Source organism: Phyllopteryx taeniolatus, chromosome 1 (assembly GCF_024500385.1).
Source record: "Phyllopteryx taeniolatus isolate TA_2022b chromosome 1, UOR_Ptae_1.2, whole genome shotgun sequence".
Taxonomy (NCBI): domain Eukaryota; kingdom Metazoa; phylum Chordata; class Actinopteri; order Syngnathiformes; family Syngnathidae; genus Phyllopteryx; species Phyllopteryx taeniolatus.
The window spans coordinates 11,168,334-11,187,119 of NC_084502.1; the positions used below are offsets into that span (position 1 = coordinate 11,168,334).

An 18,786-nucleotide genomic window follows, 5' to 3' on the forward strand; every position below is an offset into this window, starting at 1 on the left:
AGTTGTAAAATAATAAATACAATTAAATTAGAGGGATTGGATGGGGCCAGAGAGGGATGATCAAAAACATTAGTTTAACATATTCACTGCCATTGATGGCTTTAGAAGTCAAATATCCATGTTAACTGGGAAGGCTGGCAGTGAATGAGTTAATAATATTCTACTGTCAGGTCATGCAGACAGTTTATATATATATGACAAAAGTGTTTTTAACTGAAAATTCCAACTTTATACCTTTAATTAATTGCAATTATAAAACATTATATATGTATATAGCTGTCTATATACACATACATACACACACAAATATATATATATATATATATATATGAAGACACTGATCATGCTAATAATTTCTTACAAATATTATCAACAAAGATTTACCAAGAAAGGAAAATAAGACGACTATCAATAGAAATATCTTTTCAGAAACGTCACACACAGCCCGGCCTTCTGCGCGCTCGTGTGTCACGTGACTTACCCGGAAACGCGACGATGGAGAAACGCTAAAGAAGGTGCGTCCTATTCCAATTGATTTCTTGCCATTCCGTTGCTGTAGCCAGCCAAGTGGGTCTTTATCGATGCGTAGATGACTGACAAGCCACGAGCCCCTCAGTTCCATTGAAGCCTTAAACGAGTTTAAATCGGTCCTGCGTGTGTGTGTAGCTCAGTCGCGTTAGCAGCGAGAAAGCTTCGAACCACAAGACGAAAACAACCCAAAACACAAACGGTGGCGTATCACATGAGATGAAACTGTTTATCTGACTGTGTCAAAGCTGCCAATGGTTAACAAAATCTTAGTATAGCATTATTATGATTAGGGCTTTGAGCGTGTCAGTTTGGTTGTCCACCATCTTCTGTCTTGTTGTGGAGGGAGGGTGACACTAGTAGGATAGAACGGCCATTTGACCTGTTCTAATGAATCAGTCAAATCCGTTATTTAACCAGAAAATAAAAACCCATTGAGACCGATGTCTCTTCTTCAAGGGTGATCAGAACAAGAAGGCAGAGCACCATGCATGTCATAACAATACAATTTATAAATAAAAGAATACAGTACAAGTATCCTTAAAAGTATATACAGGGTGCTTGAAAAGTAACTCCCCCTTTTTTTTTTTTTTTTAAATACTTATTTATTCATATGTTTGGATAGGCTCCAGCACGCCCGCGACCCTAGTGAGGAGAAGCGGCTCAGAAAATTGATGGATGAATAATACCATGTAGAAGTTTTACAAAGTCAATGTGTTTTAAAAAAAAAAAAAAAAAAATGTCATTGAAGGACCGATGGCCAAAGTAAAATAGGCTTCTCTTTCTGGCCTCAATTCGCACGGACGGCACTTTAAAACACACCCAAATGCTGAATCTGAGATTCATGGAATTTTAAATCCTCACAAATTTAGAGCAGATATAACACATGAAAGCTAATCAAGAATAGCTGTTTATATAAAACTATACCAGTGCTGCAGCCTTCGTGTAGCAAGTGAGGACCAACCAACTAAGAAGAGGACAGTGATGTGTCCTATATGCTGAGTTTGAAATAAATCTCAAAGATATATATGGTAGAGTGGATTAAGTTTAGCTAAGGCAGTGGAACAAACAAATCTATGAACGGTGTCACCATAATCTAATTGCGACAGAAAGAGGGCGATAACCAGTTGTTTGTGGGAAGAAGGAGAAAAGCGTGATTTTACCCAGTAAGAGAAACCAATGGTGAACTTGAATTTCTTGACTAATGCATTGAAATGATGTTTAAAATCTAAGTTGTTGTCCTGCCGGATGCTGAGGTATTTTTACATCTCAATAAACTCTACATGTTCTATTCTAAGTCAAAGCTTATCTTAAAGTGCACACTTGACTGTGACTTTTGTTACTTCTATTTAGTTGAAATGTGTGTTTGTGTAGGTACTGCCCTGGCAGTGGCTCCTCTTTGCCCAGTGTGCTTGTCTAATGGCAGCAGTTTGGCAGCAGGTTTTGGCAGTGGACGCAAGGTGAGACCAGAGCAGACTTTGCAAGTCTCGGCCGATCTACGAATTTATCCTACAGAAAGCTGTGGGAGCATTTATTCCATATCCTTCATATCCATCTTTTAAGAGCCATGTATGGCAGGCGATTTTAACATCTAACTGGATATGTGTTGTAGATATCTGTATTTCAGTTTGCCTAGTTGAAAAGAACATTTCAGATATCCGTAAGTGCATTCTTCCTTTCCACAATTTGCATTTCAGGTATCTGCAACATCCTTTCACAAAGACAAATGATGTCGCTTTTTCCTTTCATGTGTTTTGGGTTTGTCATTACAGACATCTACAATTCAGCTGTAAATATATGCAACAATTCAAGCTATTTCAACTGGAGTTATAGATATCTACAATTCAGCTGATGATATCTGAATTGGATATCAGCAACTGAATTGTACATAGTGCCTTCCAAAAGTATTGGAATGACAAGGTGAATTTCTTTGTTTTTGTTGCATACTAAAGACATTTGGGTTTCAAATCAAAAGATGAATATGAGTCAAAAGTTTCGAATTCCAGCTTTTATTTCATGGGATTTACATCTAGATGTGTTAAACAACCCACCACCACCACACACACACACCTTTTAAATGAACAAAAGTATTGGAACATCCATCTGTTCTCAATACCGCTAATCCTGTTCAGGGTTGTTGGAGCCTATCCCAGCTGACTTCAGGCGAAAGGCAAACGACACCCTGAACTGGTCGCCAGTCAGCCGCAGGGCACATAGACACGGACAACCAATCGCACTCACAATCACACTGTCACTGAGTGGGAAGTAAACCTACGCTGCCTGCACCGAAGTCAGACGAATGTACCACTGCACTATCAGTGACAGTATTGGAACAGACATTATTAAATTAACTTTAAGTGAATAACATTTAATATTTTGGTGGCATAACCCTTACTTGCAATAGGGTTAACACATTGACTTCACCAGACTATTGCATTCTTCCTTTGAAATGCTTCTCCGGGCATTTATTGGAGCCTCTTTCAGTTCTTGTTTGTTTTCAGGGGTTTCTCCCTTATGGCTCCTCTTCAGGAGGTAAAATGCATGGGTTTAAGGTCCGGTGATTGACTTGGCCAGTCTAAAGGCGTCTTTATACTCCTGCTCTCGCGTGGCCGACGGCACCCGCATTGCATCACGTGACCGACGGATTGGTCCGTGCGGCCCCTATGTGTCACTTGACGCGCACAAGGCAAAAATTGTTGCTGCGCGTAGAATGCCGTGGAGATCGTCTCTCGTTATTGGTCCATTTTTGTCACATGCTGTGATGACATACTCAGCGTTCCTTTTGGTGCCACAAACCACCTACGCCGCTACCTTCTTGATCGATTTTGTAGCATAATTAAACATATCATCTAGTCATCTAGGTCCATTTGTTCTAGCAGACAGTGTTCCACGGTCACCATTGTTTGTTGGTTTGTTCCTTATTACTAGGAAAGTAAAAACGGCTACCGGAAATGGCAAAAAATGGCGTCCTAGCCAATACCAGCCGTAGCGACATTTTCAAAACTGCGCGTGGGTTGCGCTAGAGTATAAAGGCAAACTGCGCGTGGGATGGCCACAGTGACGTCAGCGTGGTCACCGCCCGCCTGAGTATAAAGAAGGCTTACTTTTTCCCCCTGATGAAGTCGTTTGTTGTGTTGGCAGTGTGTTTTTGGTCATTGTCTTGTTGTATGATGAGGCTTCTCCTGATTAGTTTGGATGTTTTTTTTAATGTACATTGTCAGACAAAATGGTTTTGTAGACTTCAGAATTCATTCTGCTGCAACCATCATCAAGAAAGACTAGTGAGCCTGTTCCAGAAGCAGCCACGCAAGCCCAAGCGATGACATTACCACCACAAATGCTTCACAGATTACCTTGTGTCGTTTGGATCATAAGCAGATCCTTTTTTTTCTCCATACTTTGGCCTTTCCATGACTTTGGTAGAATTAATTAATCTTGGTCTCATCAGTCCATAAAACTTTGTTCCAAAACTTTTGTGGCTCATCTCTGTACTTCTTTGCAAAATCCCATCTGGCCTTCTGATTCTTTTTGCTGATGAGTGGTTTGCATCTTGTGGTACGGCCTCTATATTTCTTCTCTCGAAATCTTCAAACAGTGGGTTGTGATACACTCACCCCTGCCCTGTGGATGTTGGCAATGATGTCACTAAATGTTGTCTTTGGGTGTTTCTTCACAGCTCTCACAATGTTTCTGTCATCAACTGCTGTTGATACCCTTGGCCAACCAGTTCAAAGTCTGTTGCTCAGTACACCAGTAGTTTTTTTTCTTTTTCAGGACATTCCAAATTGTTGTATTGGCTATGCCCAATGTTTGTGCAATAGCTCGGATCGATTTTTCACTTCTCTCAGCTTCAAAATAGTTTGTTTTTCTCCCATAGACAGCTCTCTTGTCTTCATGTTTGCTTAACAGCAAATGCAGTTTTCACAGTTGAAACCCAAAGCCAAAAACAAGCACTAATGTTTAGGCAATCAATCTAAAAGGCAACACCTGAGGAACTAGAAACACCCACCAGTCACATGTTCCAATACCTTTGCTCACTTGAAAAGAGGGTAGGTTCATACAAAAGGTACTCTCTCCTGAGTTAACACATCTAGATGTAAATACCATGAAATAAAAGCTTGAACTTTTGTCTCCTATTCATCTTTTGATCTTTTGATCTGAAACCCAAATGTTTTCAGTTTACAACAAAAACAAATGAATTGACCTTGCCGTTCCAATACCTTTGGAGGGGACTGTATCTGTAATATGAATCCCGAATGGCAAAAGTGATGTCATTTGTCCTAGGCGATATGGCGATGCAGATATCTGAAATTCAGTTTTGACTCGGCAAAAGTAAATTACAGAAGTGCCTATCTGTCATTTTGACTAGTCCCAATTACGTTACAGATACCGTGAATGAAACGTCCAACTATTTAAAATGTAATTACGACTACTCAGACAAGTGTTGATATCTACAATGGTAATTCCAGATATCAAACTGAGCTATTAAAAGTTGCATCTGCTTGCCATACTCGCATGCTCTTTTTCCTCACGAGTAAGACAATTCCATGTGCTAGTAGAATGACTATGTACTAGTAATGTTTTTTTTATTTTTTATTTATTTTTTATTTTTTTAAATAAATAAACTATGACAGTTCTTCACATTAGTAGGACAACTGCACTTTACTAGTGAGGCAATTTAGGCAAAACTGTGTGCTAGTTGAACATTCACTTCTAGTGAAGCGCTACACGTTAACTGTTACAATTTTATAATGACACTCAGTTGTCAACAAGTCCTTATTTTTGCCTCACTACTAACGTGGTTATACTTCTAGTAGGGGTTTAACATGCTAGTCTAGGCGTTAACTACTCCCCAATGACGTTTAGCATGATGTCGACTAGTTGTTAATAACGTTTTTGGGTTGAAGAGGAGGCAGAGTCTGCTGAATGAAATGAGTCCATCACCTTATTGACTTAGTTTGTTGTCTCTTTCTGAATGTGTCACTTTGGTAAGAGAACCAGTGAAGGGGCGAAAAAAAAAAAGCCTCAAGCAAAGTTTTTAAAAACTTTTCGGCCCACAGTATCAAAGTGAAAGGAGCGTGGAATTATTTCACAGCACACAAAGATGTATGCGATTTTATTTGCAAGCATTGCACATTCCTACCATGCAGAGCCCGCTGCTGTGGTGGGCCCAGAATGAGGACAGGTTTGGCCAAGTTGTGCCAAACGTCATAATGCTGTCTCAGCAGTGAGCACACTGAGTGAGAGGATTTCTTTCCATCTGGCTGGAAATAGCATACGGCGTATGAGCTGTTTGTAGTCAGTGAATATAGATAATTGCAAAGCTTTTTTTTTTTTTTTTTTTAATTAATATTTTTTTTAAATTTCAGTACTAAAAAAAATTATCAATTATTTCATCAGCGACTCATTAACGTCGTGCAGCCCCTACCTACTAGTGCTGGTTGTCCTACTACTGAAGTGAAGACAAAAAGCATATTTTTACATTAAGCTGGATGTTAAGGATATCGAAAGTCATTTGAGCAGTTATTCTATATCCTTGACTTTCAGCTTAAGGTCCATACACTAGTCCATGCTCTTTGTCAGTTCAATGCACGAGTAGAACGACTGTGTCTTACTATTTGTTTTTTTGCCACCCCACCCACCCCCCTCCACAGCTGTATGACAATTCTCCACACTAGTAGAACAACTTTAGCATACTAGTAGGACAACTACATGATACTAATAAGGCAAAACTGCGCTAGTTGACAACTGGGTGCTACTGGTACTACTAGTGACATTATACAATTCTACTACTTAACATTTAGCCCTTCACTCGTAACATTATACACAACACTTGCAACAACTACTGTATGACATTTCTGAGGCACAACTACTAGTGGGAATTTTGGTGCTGGTAGTAGGATCCAGGAGGCTACTATGGTGTGACACATGGCTAGTAGTGTTACTAGTGCATCACGGTAGTTTACTAGTAAGGTTAATTGCAGACTAGTAGACCAAAATTGGCATTAGTGGTGGATAACAAACATTACTAGTAAGGCAGTCATTCTACTAGTGTGAACAAAAATGTATTCGATGGAACTTTAGCTGGATAGTAAGGATCTATAATAAATGCTCAAATGGCTTTGCATTGCTCAATGATCACCTTTTTTTCTGAATCGCTGTGTATGTGTCCTTCTCTTTTCCCCCTGCCCCAGGTACAATGCTTACCGCACGCCCACCTTCCCACAGTTCCGAACTCAGTACATTCGCCGACGCAGCCAGCTGCTCAGAGAGAACGCCAAGTGTGGCTTTGAGCCGGGGCTGCGCAGGCAGTATCTGAGGCTGCGCAGTCAACTGCTGGCCCTGCGCTACGGGCCGTTGTCCGAGCAGAGCAGCTTCAGGGCCAGCAGTGTGCGCAGCTCCCGCACCACACTGGACCGCATGGAGGTCAGACCCAGAGAAATGTAGAACGGGATTGTTGTTCTGATTTGGAACAGGGTTTTTCCGGGGCTCAAATTCAGGCAGAGCTGTTACCAAGCTGATCATTAATAGAAATGAGTATGCCGCACCCCCTCACTGGCTCAATCAAACACTTTTTCAGTGAAGTATTTACATGTACTTTATTTTTCTTTATTGGTTCGGAATGCACTCGTTGCCATCTCGCCTTGAAAAATACTCTTACTTTACATACTTTTTGGGAGAAATCACATGTTTAGCTGTTTGAAAGTCCATGACATTTAAATTAACATTGGAAAGGGTCTAAAACTGCACATTTGCAGTGTGAAAGAAAATCTGCCATTCGCGGGTCTCTGAAGATTTGAGGAGTTAGTTAAAAATAACACCCAACAAGTGCAACGCTTCATGGTGGAATTTGACTGGAATTAGGCAGAGGTGGCTGCTTGCAAATAGTAGTTTTGTATTTTTGTTTTAGCCTATTTTGTCACTGTGTGAATGTTGTTTGTTTTAATTGTTGAAACTTTGTATTTTAAGCTGTTGTCTTGGCCAGGCTTCCCTTGAAAAAGAGATCCTTGTGTCTCAATGGGACCGACCTAGTTAAATAAAGGCAAAATAAGTCAATCAATAAATTAATTATATGCAGGAAACTCCCTGTGGGAAAAAAAAAACAAAAAAAAAAACATCCATTGCGGAAGCCATCTTAAATTGGAATCAAACCTATTAATAAACCTATTAGCCTTCTGGCTAATTCTGGCTTTTTTAACCATGTGTACTTCATGTGTTTTATGAAATTGCATTGTCCCCTTTCAAAAATAAACTGATAAAAAAAAAAAAAAAAAAAAAAACCTTTGTTGCACATTTACTGCATTTCAAATTCCAAAATAAATGACACAAATGACATTTGGGAACATTTTCAAGTAATCAATGGTCAGAGTACAATTCAAATGTTTTCAAACAAAGCTTCCAATGATAACAGGATTCTTTGGAAAGCAAACAAAAATTCAAATGCACCGTTCCAAATTATTTTGCATAACAGAGTTTCAAGACATTTGACAGGTTTCAAGGAACTGCAAATAGTCATTTATTGAATTTGTAGCATCAGGTCATATTTACTGAAATCAAAAGCTATTTCAATCAAAAACATCTTAACAAGTCAAGTTACATTTTGACACAGGACCCCTTATTTGATAGCAACCTGAATATTCTTACATCCACATACATTTCAGAGGTCGTTGTCACATCTTCAGAATCCCTCCAAGCTTGCCTTTATGGAACTTGCTTTGTGCAACGTGTTCCCACAAAGTTGGCAGCATTAAATTGTCTAAAATGTCATAGTGAAAAATTGATGTCCAGGGGGAAATTTAACCCAACTGACAATACAGTGATACCTTGACTTATGAGTGCGCCAATTTGAGTATTTTCTTATTTTCACTGTTTGTCGCGAACATTTTAGTTAAGAGCAAGCTTCAGATGCGCTGCAGCGTTAGTAAAGTGGAGAAAGTGTAATGGCCTCGCAATCTGTTAGACAAACTGTCAAGTACACTAATACAAAATTATAACCGACTCTAGCTCCTGATATCACTTACTAGGCCAAGCCCCTTAAAGCCACCCATCCAACACATGAATACTACAGTACGTGCAATAGTTACACTTTATAGCCGTGTGTTTTAATACAATACAGGGCTTTTTTTTTTCTCAATTGAAAACATGTTCACAAAAGTGGTGTTTTTTTAGTGACTGACTGATTCATGACATTTTAATTAACTTAAGTGGTGAAATTTGATTTGATACCCGAGAAACTGAGTCGCAAAGTTGGTCACGGAATGACGTAATTTCTCGTGTATAATGGGCACCCATGTATAATATGCACCCCAAAAAGTTTACCTCAAAATTCTGGAAAACTCTTCTACTTATGTGTAATGCATTTTTACAATGCAACACATTACACAATGCATTATTTTGCATCTACCCATATAATCAAAACATGAAGTATTATCTGTATTTTGTTAGTTTTTTTTCAAATAATTATTCTGAAGTGAAGAACTTTATTAGAACATGTAATACTTTATTTTTATTTACTTGCTCTTATTTTGAAAGTTCACAGCCCTACTTTTATTTAGTAAATGCGAAAACGCACAGTTGTGCTCATGTTTGATTACCCAAGATTTATTAAATGGGTACAATTCTTTAAAGAAAACATGAAGGGCCAGGCGAAACACAATTTTATTTTAATGGGATTCAAATTAAACGGTCAAGCATTTCAGAAAAGCATTATCATTAAACAAAACATAACCATAAAGAAATTAATGATTAATTGTTGTTCAGTCATCAGTCGTATTAAAAAAAATACATAAATCAATAAAATAAATATTTCACAAATTCTGCCAGGGTATGTAAACCCATGAGCACAACTGTACATATATGCAGTCATGCGGTACCCCTGTCATATTGGAATGAAAATGTAGGCTACACCTTTTTTATAACCACTAGGTGGCGGTGGCATATGAGAATGAAAGCATCAAAACTGGTGGAAAATTTCTTATTTGTACTCTGACAGCTCCTGCATTTGTCTCCCTTTCTTGTCATCATGAGCAGGACTTTGAGGAGGACCCTCGTGCCCAAGGGGCTCGTGGCCACCGGCGGTCCGTCAGCAGAGGCTCCTACCAGTTGCAGGCCCAGATGAACAGAGCCGTCTACGATGAAAGGTAGTCCAACCACAAGTTTCATCTAGGGATTATGATTTTGAAAAAGAATCTAATTGCCAATATTGCGATTTGAAAATTGCATTTTGGCGTATTGCGATACCACAAATGCAATTAATTGTTCATCCTCCATCTCATCAAGGATTGCGATCTCGTCTTAATTTTTGGTTTTTGGTTGCAGTGTTTCCTACAGTAGCTGAATGTTGTGGGATGTGTAGCATGCTGCTGTACTGACATTCCCGCACTCGTTCAACTTTGCAGGCCTCCGGGCAGTTTGGTGCCGACCTCGGTGGCAGAAGCGAGTCGAGCCATGGCAGGGGACACAACTTTGAGTGAAAATTATGCTTTTGCTGGAATGCACCACATATTTGACCAACATGTTGATTCTGCAGGTAGGCACATTTTGTTGGTTTTGTGGGTGTTTCATGGTAAGCTAGGGCAAGGGCGATGTGGTATAAAAACAAAAACAAAAATCTGGATTTTTAAATTCATTTTTTTTTTACCATTTTTTTTTCTCACTCACATCTGATTTCCTTTTTTTTTTTAAAACAAACATTTTTATTTAATCATGTTCAAGACAGTGCAATTGGGGTAAAGTCATCATGTTTATTTTATTTTTATTTTTTTTACACCCCAGAAACATTCCAAAAAACCAGTATCCCTATTCCCTATAAACAAACCTCCCAGAGCAACAACCAGAGGTGTCTGTCTAATGTTGTGTTTCTAAGGGGAAGTGTCTGGGTTCCCGTGTTCTTCCGAGTTGCGCGCAGAGCAGCAGTTCTCCCAATTATCTGCATGGTCTCACTAGTCCCTTTGGTTGCAACAGCCTTTGAAGATACTTACAGACTGCCTCTTTGCGCACTCCCTGATGCTGCAAACCTGAACCGAATCCAAATGACTGAGGAAACTGTGCTTAATCTAGCGCCTCTCTGTGTGTGCCCAATATAGTAAACAAAAATGGGACTGACCAAAGCCCGACATTGAGCTTCTTCTTACTCCATTTTCTGCCCTTGTTGCAGTACCACGGTTACAATTTGCCAATGACGACAAGCACCTTCTCGCTTGCTGCTCGCTTGACGGCACCTTGTCCATCATGACCCTGTCCCCTCCTCCGGTCAGCGTGAAGCTGATTCTGAAAGGCCACGGAGGCCCTGTCACAGACTTTGCTTGGTCCCTCAGCAACGATGTCATCGTGTCGACATCGCTTGACGGGACCCTGCGGATCTGGAATACCGAGGATGGCCGGTGTATCCGAGAGGTTCAAGACCCAGAATCCAGCGAGCTACTCTGCTGCACTTTCCAGCCAATGAATAACAATCTCACTGTGGTGAGTCTTAACCTGATACATGTTTGAATCCTGTCAGTCAGTAAAATGTTGGTCTTGGTTTTCTCTCAGTCTACTTTTCTTTTGCATTCAATGCTTTGTGTTCTTTGTTTTTCCTTTGAAAGTAGATTGATCTTTCATGCAAGAGTGTTTTTCTTACTCTCCAGGCACGTAAAAAACAAAATCTTCAAGGAGCTTGTGACATGTCCACTGGGCCAGCAATGTATTATGTGGGCTCCCTCTAGTGGTATGTGGTAGAATCACTGCCTAAGTACAGTTCAGTTGTATTTAACTTGTATAACTTAACAATACGTTTGCATTCAATTATTAGGAGCAGTTTGATTTCAAACAGTTATTTAGGAAAAACTTTATTTAACTTTAATGTGCAATATATTTTAATTGAATTATTATTTTAGTTCAGTTTTATTATTTTCCTATATGTAAGCGCAGGGTTTATTTTTTAACTGTGCTTAATGTTATAGAGCCCTATATCAAATACAGTGGCACCTCAGTTTTTGTATGCCCTCGTTTTTGTACGATTCAGTTTTCTCATGGAAATTTTGCCCCCTCAAATTAATGTCTGGAATGGCTTAATTGGATTGCGTTTTCTTTGGATTTGGTTTTAGTCCGAATTTTTGGAACAAATTAATCACAAAACCAAGAGTCATGATCGTGGTCCGTGGAGGTGGCACAAGTATTCAAATTTTTTAAATTCCTGATTTTGTGGGGTTTATGAGCTGGAAGCCCAAATGATGTAAAAATAAACAAATACTTGAAATTGTTTACATTGTGGGCCCTGAATCTATAATCTATGAAAGTTTAACTTTTTGAATGGAATTATGGAAATAAACTTTTCCATGATATTAAATTATTTTTTTATTAATTTTTTTGGGAAAGGGTCTGTAGTCTATCTTCTGGCAGGAAAGGAGAGAAAGAGACTTGGTGGTGGAACCTCAAAGTACAGGAAATCATACAAGGAAAGAGATTAGCTGAGAAGTGATACACTGAGAGGACCGAGCAGAGGAGAAAGGAATACATTGATGCAACGTAGGGCAAAGGTAGAGGGGGCAAAGGCCAAACAAGAGGCATATGATGACATGTATGCCATGTTGGACACTAAAAAAGGAGAAAAGGATTTCTACAGGTCGGCCAGAAAGAGGGATAGAGATGGGAAGGATGTGCAGCAGGTTAAGGTGATTAACGATAGAGATGGAAGTGTGTTGACTGGTGCCAGTAGTGTGCTTTATAGATGGAAACAATATTTTGAGGGGTAGATGAATGAGGAAAATGAGACAGAAGGAAGAGTAGAAGAGGCAGGCGTGGTGGACTATGACGTAGCAATGATTAGTAAGGGGGAATTTAGAAAGGCACGAAAGTGGATGAAAAATGGAAAGGCAGTTGGTCCTGATGGAGGTGTGGAAGCATCTAGGAGAGGTGGCTATGGAGTATTTGACCAGCTTGTTCAACACAGTTCTAGCGGGTGAGAAGATACCTGAGGAAAAGTGTGCTGGTGCCCATTTTTAAGAACAAGGGTGATGTGCAGAGCTGTGGGAACTATAGAGGAATAAAGTTGATGAGCCACACAATGAAGTTATGGGGAAGATTAGCGGACGCTAGAATCAGGACAGAAGTGAGTATTTGCGAGCAACAGTACGGTTTCATTCCCAGAAAGAGTACCACAGATGCATTATTTGCCTTGAGGGTGTTGATGGAAAAGTACAGAGAAAATCAGAAGGCGCTACATTGTGTCTTTGTGGATCTAGAGAAAGACAGAGTACCCAGAGAGGAACTGTAGTACTGCATGGGGAAGTCTGGAGTGGCAGAGAAGTATGTGAGTGAGGTGTGCTGTAGGTATGACAGAGGAGTTTAAGGTGGAGGTGGGACTGCATCAGGCATCAGCCCTGAGCCCCTTCCTGTTTGCAGTGGTGACGGATAGGCTGACAGATGAGGTTAGACTGGAATCCCCGTGGACCATGATGTTTGCAGATGACATTGAAATCTGCAGTGAAAGCAGGGAGCAGAATATATGTGCATGAATGAAAGGGGTGGAGGGGGAAGAGGGAGGCTACAGGGAGAAGAGATAGTAAGGGTGGAGGACTTGAAATACTTGGGGTCAACAGTCCAGAGCAATGGTGAGTGTGGTCAGGAAATGAAGAAATGAGTCCAAGCAGGTTTGAATGGGTGGAGAAAGGTGTCAGGTGTGTTATGTGACAGAAGAGTCTCTGCTAGGATGAAGGGCAAAGTTTATAAGACAGTGGTGAGCCCACCAGCCATGATGTACGGATTAGAGACAGTGCCACTGAAGAGACAACAGGAAGCAGAGCTGGAGGTGGCGAAAATGAAAATGTTGAGGTTCGCTCTAGGACCAGGTTGGATAAAATTAGAAGTGAGCTCATCAGAGGGCCAGCCAAGGTTAGATGTTTTGGAGACAAAGTTAGAGAGAGCAGACTTCGATGGTTTGGACACGTCCAGAGGAGAAATAGTGAGTATATTGGTAGAAGGATGAGGATGAAGCTGCCAGGCAAGAGAGCTAGAGGAAGACCAAAGAGAAGGTTGATTGATGTCGTGAGTGAAGACATGAGGGCTGTTGGTGTTCGAGAGGAGGATGTAGGAGATAGGCTTAAATTGAAAAGGATGACACACTGTGGCGACCACTAACGGGACAAGCCGAAAGGAAAAGAAGGTCTGTAGTGTAAAATGTTTGACAACCACCCGTCTATTGAGTTTCTACACACAGTGGCCACAAGTTGCTTTGTTTGCAGTGCAGACCATGAAGATTTTCTCCGTGACTTGTGCACAACAGGTGGGCAACAGTAAGCACCACCTGCAGGTGGTAAACATCTCCACGGGCAAGAAGGTGAAGGGCGGCTCCAGCAAGCTGACGGGCCGCGTGCTGTCACTCTCCTTCGACTCTCCAGGGAGGATTCTCTGGGCGGGCGACGACAGGGGCAGCATCTTCTCCTTCCTCTTCGACATGGCCACAGGTACCATCGCAGCTATTATGTAATCTCCGAGGTCCACCACACACCGAGCGACGCGGCCGTACGTGACTTAACTGCTGCGCAGTGTGTGGGGTTCTGCTACTAGTTTTCATGAGTGGGTTACGATGGGTTAATTTTGTTGCTGTTTGAAAATACTGACATTGTTCATTCTATTCACTATTTCAGCCATTTTCCACACCACTTAACCTGTCCAGGGGACGAGTTTATGGGCACTGGGTACAATTGCATCTTGAAAAAAACTAGTTGGTGCTGATGATGATAATGAGGATTTTGATTTTAATTATGTTGATGATCCTCCCAGCTTGTTCAGCAGTCATTATTTTAAAATACCTTCATCGATTACGTTGGTGACATTTTTCTGAATTGTTGTGCAAGTGCCAAGTCACCAGTCAGGGTACTTGGTTTGCCAAGTAACCAACTCACCTCGATGAAAGAATTCCCCCCGAATCAAAACGCCCCACACTTGTGTAACACACACACCCCCACTACATGAACATACTCTATTATTGTCAGAACTAAAAGTATGTCAAGGAGAAACAATAATTTGGTTTGGGGTCATTGACCCCAAAAGGTGGCATATATCGTAGAAAGAACTAATGTGAACCCACAGTCGAGACCGAGAGGTCCTTTTGACCTTGGTTGTGTAAATGTACAAAAACCTGCTTACACTAGTGGAACCTTTTAAGGGAATATCTCCCCTTGTGGGTTAGTATTTTTAATGATTCCAAGAATTGCAGTGGGCTTCCGGGAACTGTTGTCCTGAGCGTGTATAAAAGTCTGTCTTGAGTAAAGAGCAGATCGCTACCCACAACCTATGTGTTAATTCTTGAGCATTGGCCATTTGTTCATCCACGACAATTCTTACGTGACTGCCCTGACTCAGGGAAGCTAACCAAAGCCAAGCGTCTGGTGGTCAGCGAAGGCAGCTCCATCTGCAGCATTTCTGCTCGCTCCTGGATCAGCCGAGAGGCACGAGACCCTTCCCTGCTGGTCAACGCCTGCGTCAATAAACTGCTGCTCTACAGGTCTGTTTGCTTGGTGCACATAAGCGCATTGTAACACTGTTGTCATTCATTGTTTGGGATGGCTTCTTTGTCCCCTTTGAAGGGTGGTGGACAACGAAGGTGGGCTCCAGCTAAAGAGAAGCTTCCCCATCCAGCACGGCTCGCAGCTCGTTCACAGCATCTTCTGCCCCCTCATGTCTTTCAGACAGGGCGCATGTGTTGGTGAGTTGCCCTGCCATAGGATTGCAACACAGGTCCTCTGTGACCAAAAACTACCTTTCAGTACCCCTAAAACCTCGACTTTAGGTTTTTATTTGTTAAAATACTGCAACATTTCTTAAAATAGTGTGATATAATATTCAGCACATATCGCCCACTCCCAGTGGTCACATTTAGTGAGTGAGAGGTCTTATATTGCCTCAAACGTCAATAGGGCTAAACATTGCTGAAGACGTGATGCCCTTTTTTATACAAAAGCAGGCATCTACATGATGGAAGCATTTGACCTAACTGCTAATTTTGCCAGTCGCATACCTCTCCTGTATAACTCTACATGAGAAAAGAGTGTGAGAAATTCTGGACGCATGCAGGGATGTTAAATTATTATTGTTAAGGAGTAATTAGTTTAGTATGATCCTGCCCGATGTAAGATTTGCATATCTGAATCTGCACTCTGACCTCGAACTACTATTAATTCTAAAATGAGTCCAAATTTTACTTCATCATTTGACGCTCCAGTTTGTGTGCTTACTGTGTGCGTGTCACCGACTTCCCCCTTGCCTCTTCTTAAAGCGGACACACAGATGCCGCCACACATCGTGCGGCATAAAAGACGAGAAACCCCAGCAAGTTGGCTCCCAATCACTCCCGTCTTTCACTGAACAGCCAGCATTAAGAACTGGATCTTTCGTGACCTGTTCGCTCCAGAATAAGATGCATAGCATGCAGTTTGTCACTGCCAGCTGAAGTCTACTAGAAAATGGAGACATAAAACAAAAGAGAATTAAACGTTGTTTATTTAAACAGCGAAATGTCCAACCAAACCATATCGTTTCATGTATTGAAAATCAGCTAGTTGAATAACAACATAAAATATGAAAAATTGGCATAGATGTTATGATAAATTTAAACCTTCAAACAGTTGCAGTGCTGCTTTAACACATGGAGCAGCAATCGGTACAAACAGAGCATACAACAATACTCCAAGGCATATATTCTTTGCCAAATAGTGAACAATTTATCCAGGCTTCAAGCTGTTTAATGCCACTCCGAGTTGAAGTTTACTGCCAAACTAAACCTAAAACAGAAAGAACTACACTTTGTGTATTCAAAACGGCAAAACATCTGTCTCAAGAAAGATCCCGCCAGCTTAATGCTAACGCAAATAAGCATCTGTGCTGCGGTGCTATTAACCCTTTAGGAACGGATTGAACACAAATGGTTCAGCAATAATGTGTCCAAACAATGTAGACAGACAATATAACAGTACTTAGTCATAGAATAGCCTTTTTGTCCTTTGCGTAGAACAACTAACATAATTGCCGTACCGATGACCTCACAGAGAAGTTATTAATCCCACTGGGTTCTAGGTAGGACATGCCCTGCTGCAATATGGACTGGCTGCTGTAAAGAGGCTAGGACTGCCTAAAACTTAAGTGGGATTCATAATACTCCCCCAATGAACAGTAGATCCATCTGGTTGTCTTATGCTGCCCCCATGTGACGAAGGTCGGTACTCTAGAAGGAGCGTTTTAAGTGATGCGGTGTGACAAAAACTGTTTTAATTCTTTTTAATTCTATGTAATAGTGCCATTACTGTTTGCTTTTAAAAAGTACAATATTTTGGAGTCCCATTTTTTCCTTATTAAAACTGACATTACAACATGTTTTGGTTTTGAGGGGAAAGGCTGGAACAGATTAATTGCATTTCCATTAATTTCAATGGGCAAAGATGATTTGAGATACATGTTTTGAGTTAAGAGCGTGGTCACTGAGCGAATTAACATATCTGATGGCACCACTGTATACTGTAAAACCCCATTAAGAAAAAAAATGATTGCATAATTATCTTCAATATACCCTCAGTGTTTGGTTAATTTCTCTTCACACTTGAAATGGTCCTCCACAGTGACGGGCAGCGAAGATGCCTGCGTCTACTTCTTTGACGTTGAACGCAACACCAAGGCGATTGTGAACAAGTTGCAAGGTCACGGCGGCCCTGTCCTTGATGTTAGTTTCAACTGTGACGAGAGTATGCTGGCCTCTGCTGACTCCACGGGCATGGTCATCATCTGGAGGCGGGAGCAAAAGTAACGCAATAAAAGGCTTCCATGTACAACCTTCAGAAAAAAATGCTACTGTTCCTTAACTGTTGTAAATTTGTTTTCACTGTAACAGGCTGCTTTTTGACTTTTGTCATTCTTGTCAAGTGCAATCGGAACACCATGCTGTGTAGGAGGTGAGTTTTAGAAAATTCAGGTGGGGTTAGAGTGTGTGAGTACGCTTTTGCGTTTTAAAACATTTCAGCGCTCGTTTCCCCAGGTTTGACAGGAAGCACCTGCAGAAACATTTCCAACACTGTCCTTCTGCTGTAACTGCCTATTTGGTATCAGGCAATATGTATGTAGTCAAAATACCTTATTTTCTTTTCATGTGTGCTATGCCCTATTTGTGTTTGAGACCATGAGCATTATGCACATTCTAAGTTTATTTGTGCTTATCTCTGCATGTGTGTGTATTTACTGGAGATGCTTAATGAAATGCCCTGGAAAAATAAACTACTGTAACTAACTGACTTTGCGTCAGCAGTGCCCCGGGTTCAAATCCGGTCTCGCCTGTGTGGAGTTTGCATTTTCTCCCAGTGCATGCGTGGGTTTTCTCCGGGTACTCCGGTTTCCTCGAACATCCCAAAAACATGCGTGGTAGGTTAATTGAAGACTCCAAATTGCTTGTAGATGTAAATGTGAGTGCGAATGGTTATTTATGTGTGACCTGCGATTGGCTGGCGACCAGTTCAGGGGGTAACCCCCCCACCCCCCTTGCCCGAAGATAGCTGGGTTAGGCTCCAGCACGCCTGCGACCCTAATGAGGATAAGCGGTACGGAAAATGAATGTTGCTGATGCCCTATTTCCCTTCAAATTCTGGCATTTCATTTCACCATTGTTGCCACCCATTCAGTCCACACAAGTAGCCAGCTGCAGCTTTCACCCTACAATCTCAAAAATATGAGGAAACACGTGTTCCTTGAATGGTCTTTTTTTAAAATGAATTAAAACAAAAACAGGACTTGTGTCCTTAATGTGCAAACAAAAACTTGCAACACTGAGCAATGGGGAAAGGACATTGATAGCATTGCATTCCTTGCCGCTCCGGCTGACTATATTAACAAAATATTTGATCTATTCTTATATTACAAAACAAAATAAATTCCATATGACCGTGTGATCGTAGAGTGTGAAATCATTCTGATACAAATTATTTTCCTAGTAGTCAATTTTTGCAATTATGTACTGTGTTACAAAACCACTGAAGAACACATTTACTCCCATTTCCACAGTGTCCCTGAACGCACCTCGCATTCTCACGCAGCTGCGTGGTGGCTGTGGCCGCACTGAATCGGTTGGCAAATCCAGCGTTTATCCACCGACATATGAAGGCTCTTGTATAGTGTGTTCAGACTGGTTTGGCCTTCCTGGTCCCAAGCAAAAGCTGGCACTCTTGAATGAAAATGAGCTTTTTCGAAAACTGTTCTTTGACGCCAGAATGAGCATGATTCTCAATTACGTTCATC

General features: G+C 41.0%; 1 protein-coding gene across 2 annotated transcripts; it reads left to right on the forward strand.

The window, feature by feature from the left end:
- Window positions 1-429: 429 nt before the first annotated feature.
- wdr13 (WD repeat domain 13) lies at window positions 430-17,789 on the forward strand. Of its 2 annotated transcripts, XM_061770897.1 has the most exons (12): window positions 430-515; window positions 1,903-1,988; window positions 6,723-6,954; window positions 9,559-9,668; window positions 9,927-10,057; window positions 10,685-10,992; window positions 13,793-13,973; window positions 14,875-15,016; window positions 15,099-15,217; window positions 17,124-17,304; window positions 17,393-17,453; window positions 17,537-17,789. In XM_061770897.1, the coding sequence occupies exons 2-11, from the start codon at window positions 1,948-1,950 to the stop codon at window positions 17,448-17,450; spliced, it is 1,503 nt and encodes a 500-aa protein (XP_061626881.1). In that variant the 5' UTR covers window positions 430-515; window positions 1,903-1,947; the 3' UTR covers window positions 17,451-17,453; window positions 17,537-17,789. The 2 variants fall into 2 exon arrangements, with proteins under 2 accessions (XP_061626881.1, XP_061626891.1); XM_061770907.1 differs by having other exon boundaries at window positions 17,124-17,789.
- The last annotated feature ends 997 nt before the right edge of the window (window positions 17,790-18,786 follow it).

Bases quoted from the DNA above. Each gene is read 5' to 3' on its own strand.
- wdr13 (XM_061770897.1), top strand. From the start codon at position 1,948: ATGGCAGCAGTTTGGCAGCAGGTTTTGGCAGTGGACGCAAG. The intron at 6,955-9,558 runs GTCAGACCCAGA...CATCATGAGCAG, and splicing joins CCACACTGGACCGCATGGAG to GACTTTGAGGAGGACCCTCG. The intron at 15,017-15,098 runs GTCTGTTTGCTT...TCCCCTTTGAAG, and splicing joins AATAAACTGCTGCTCTACAG to GGTGGTGGACAACGAAGGTG.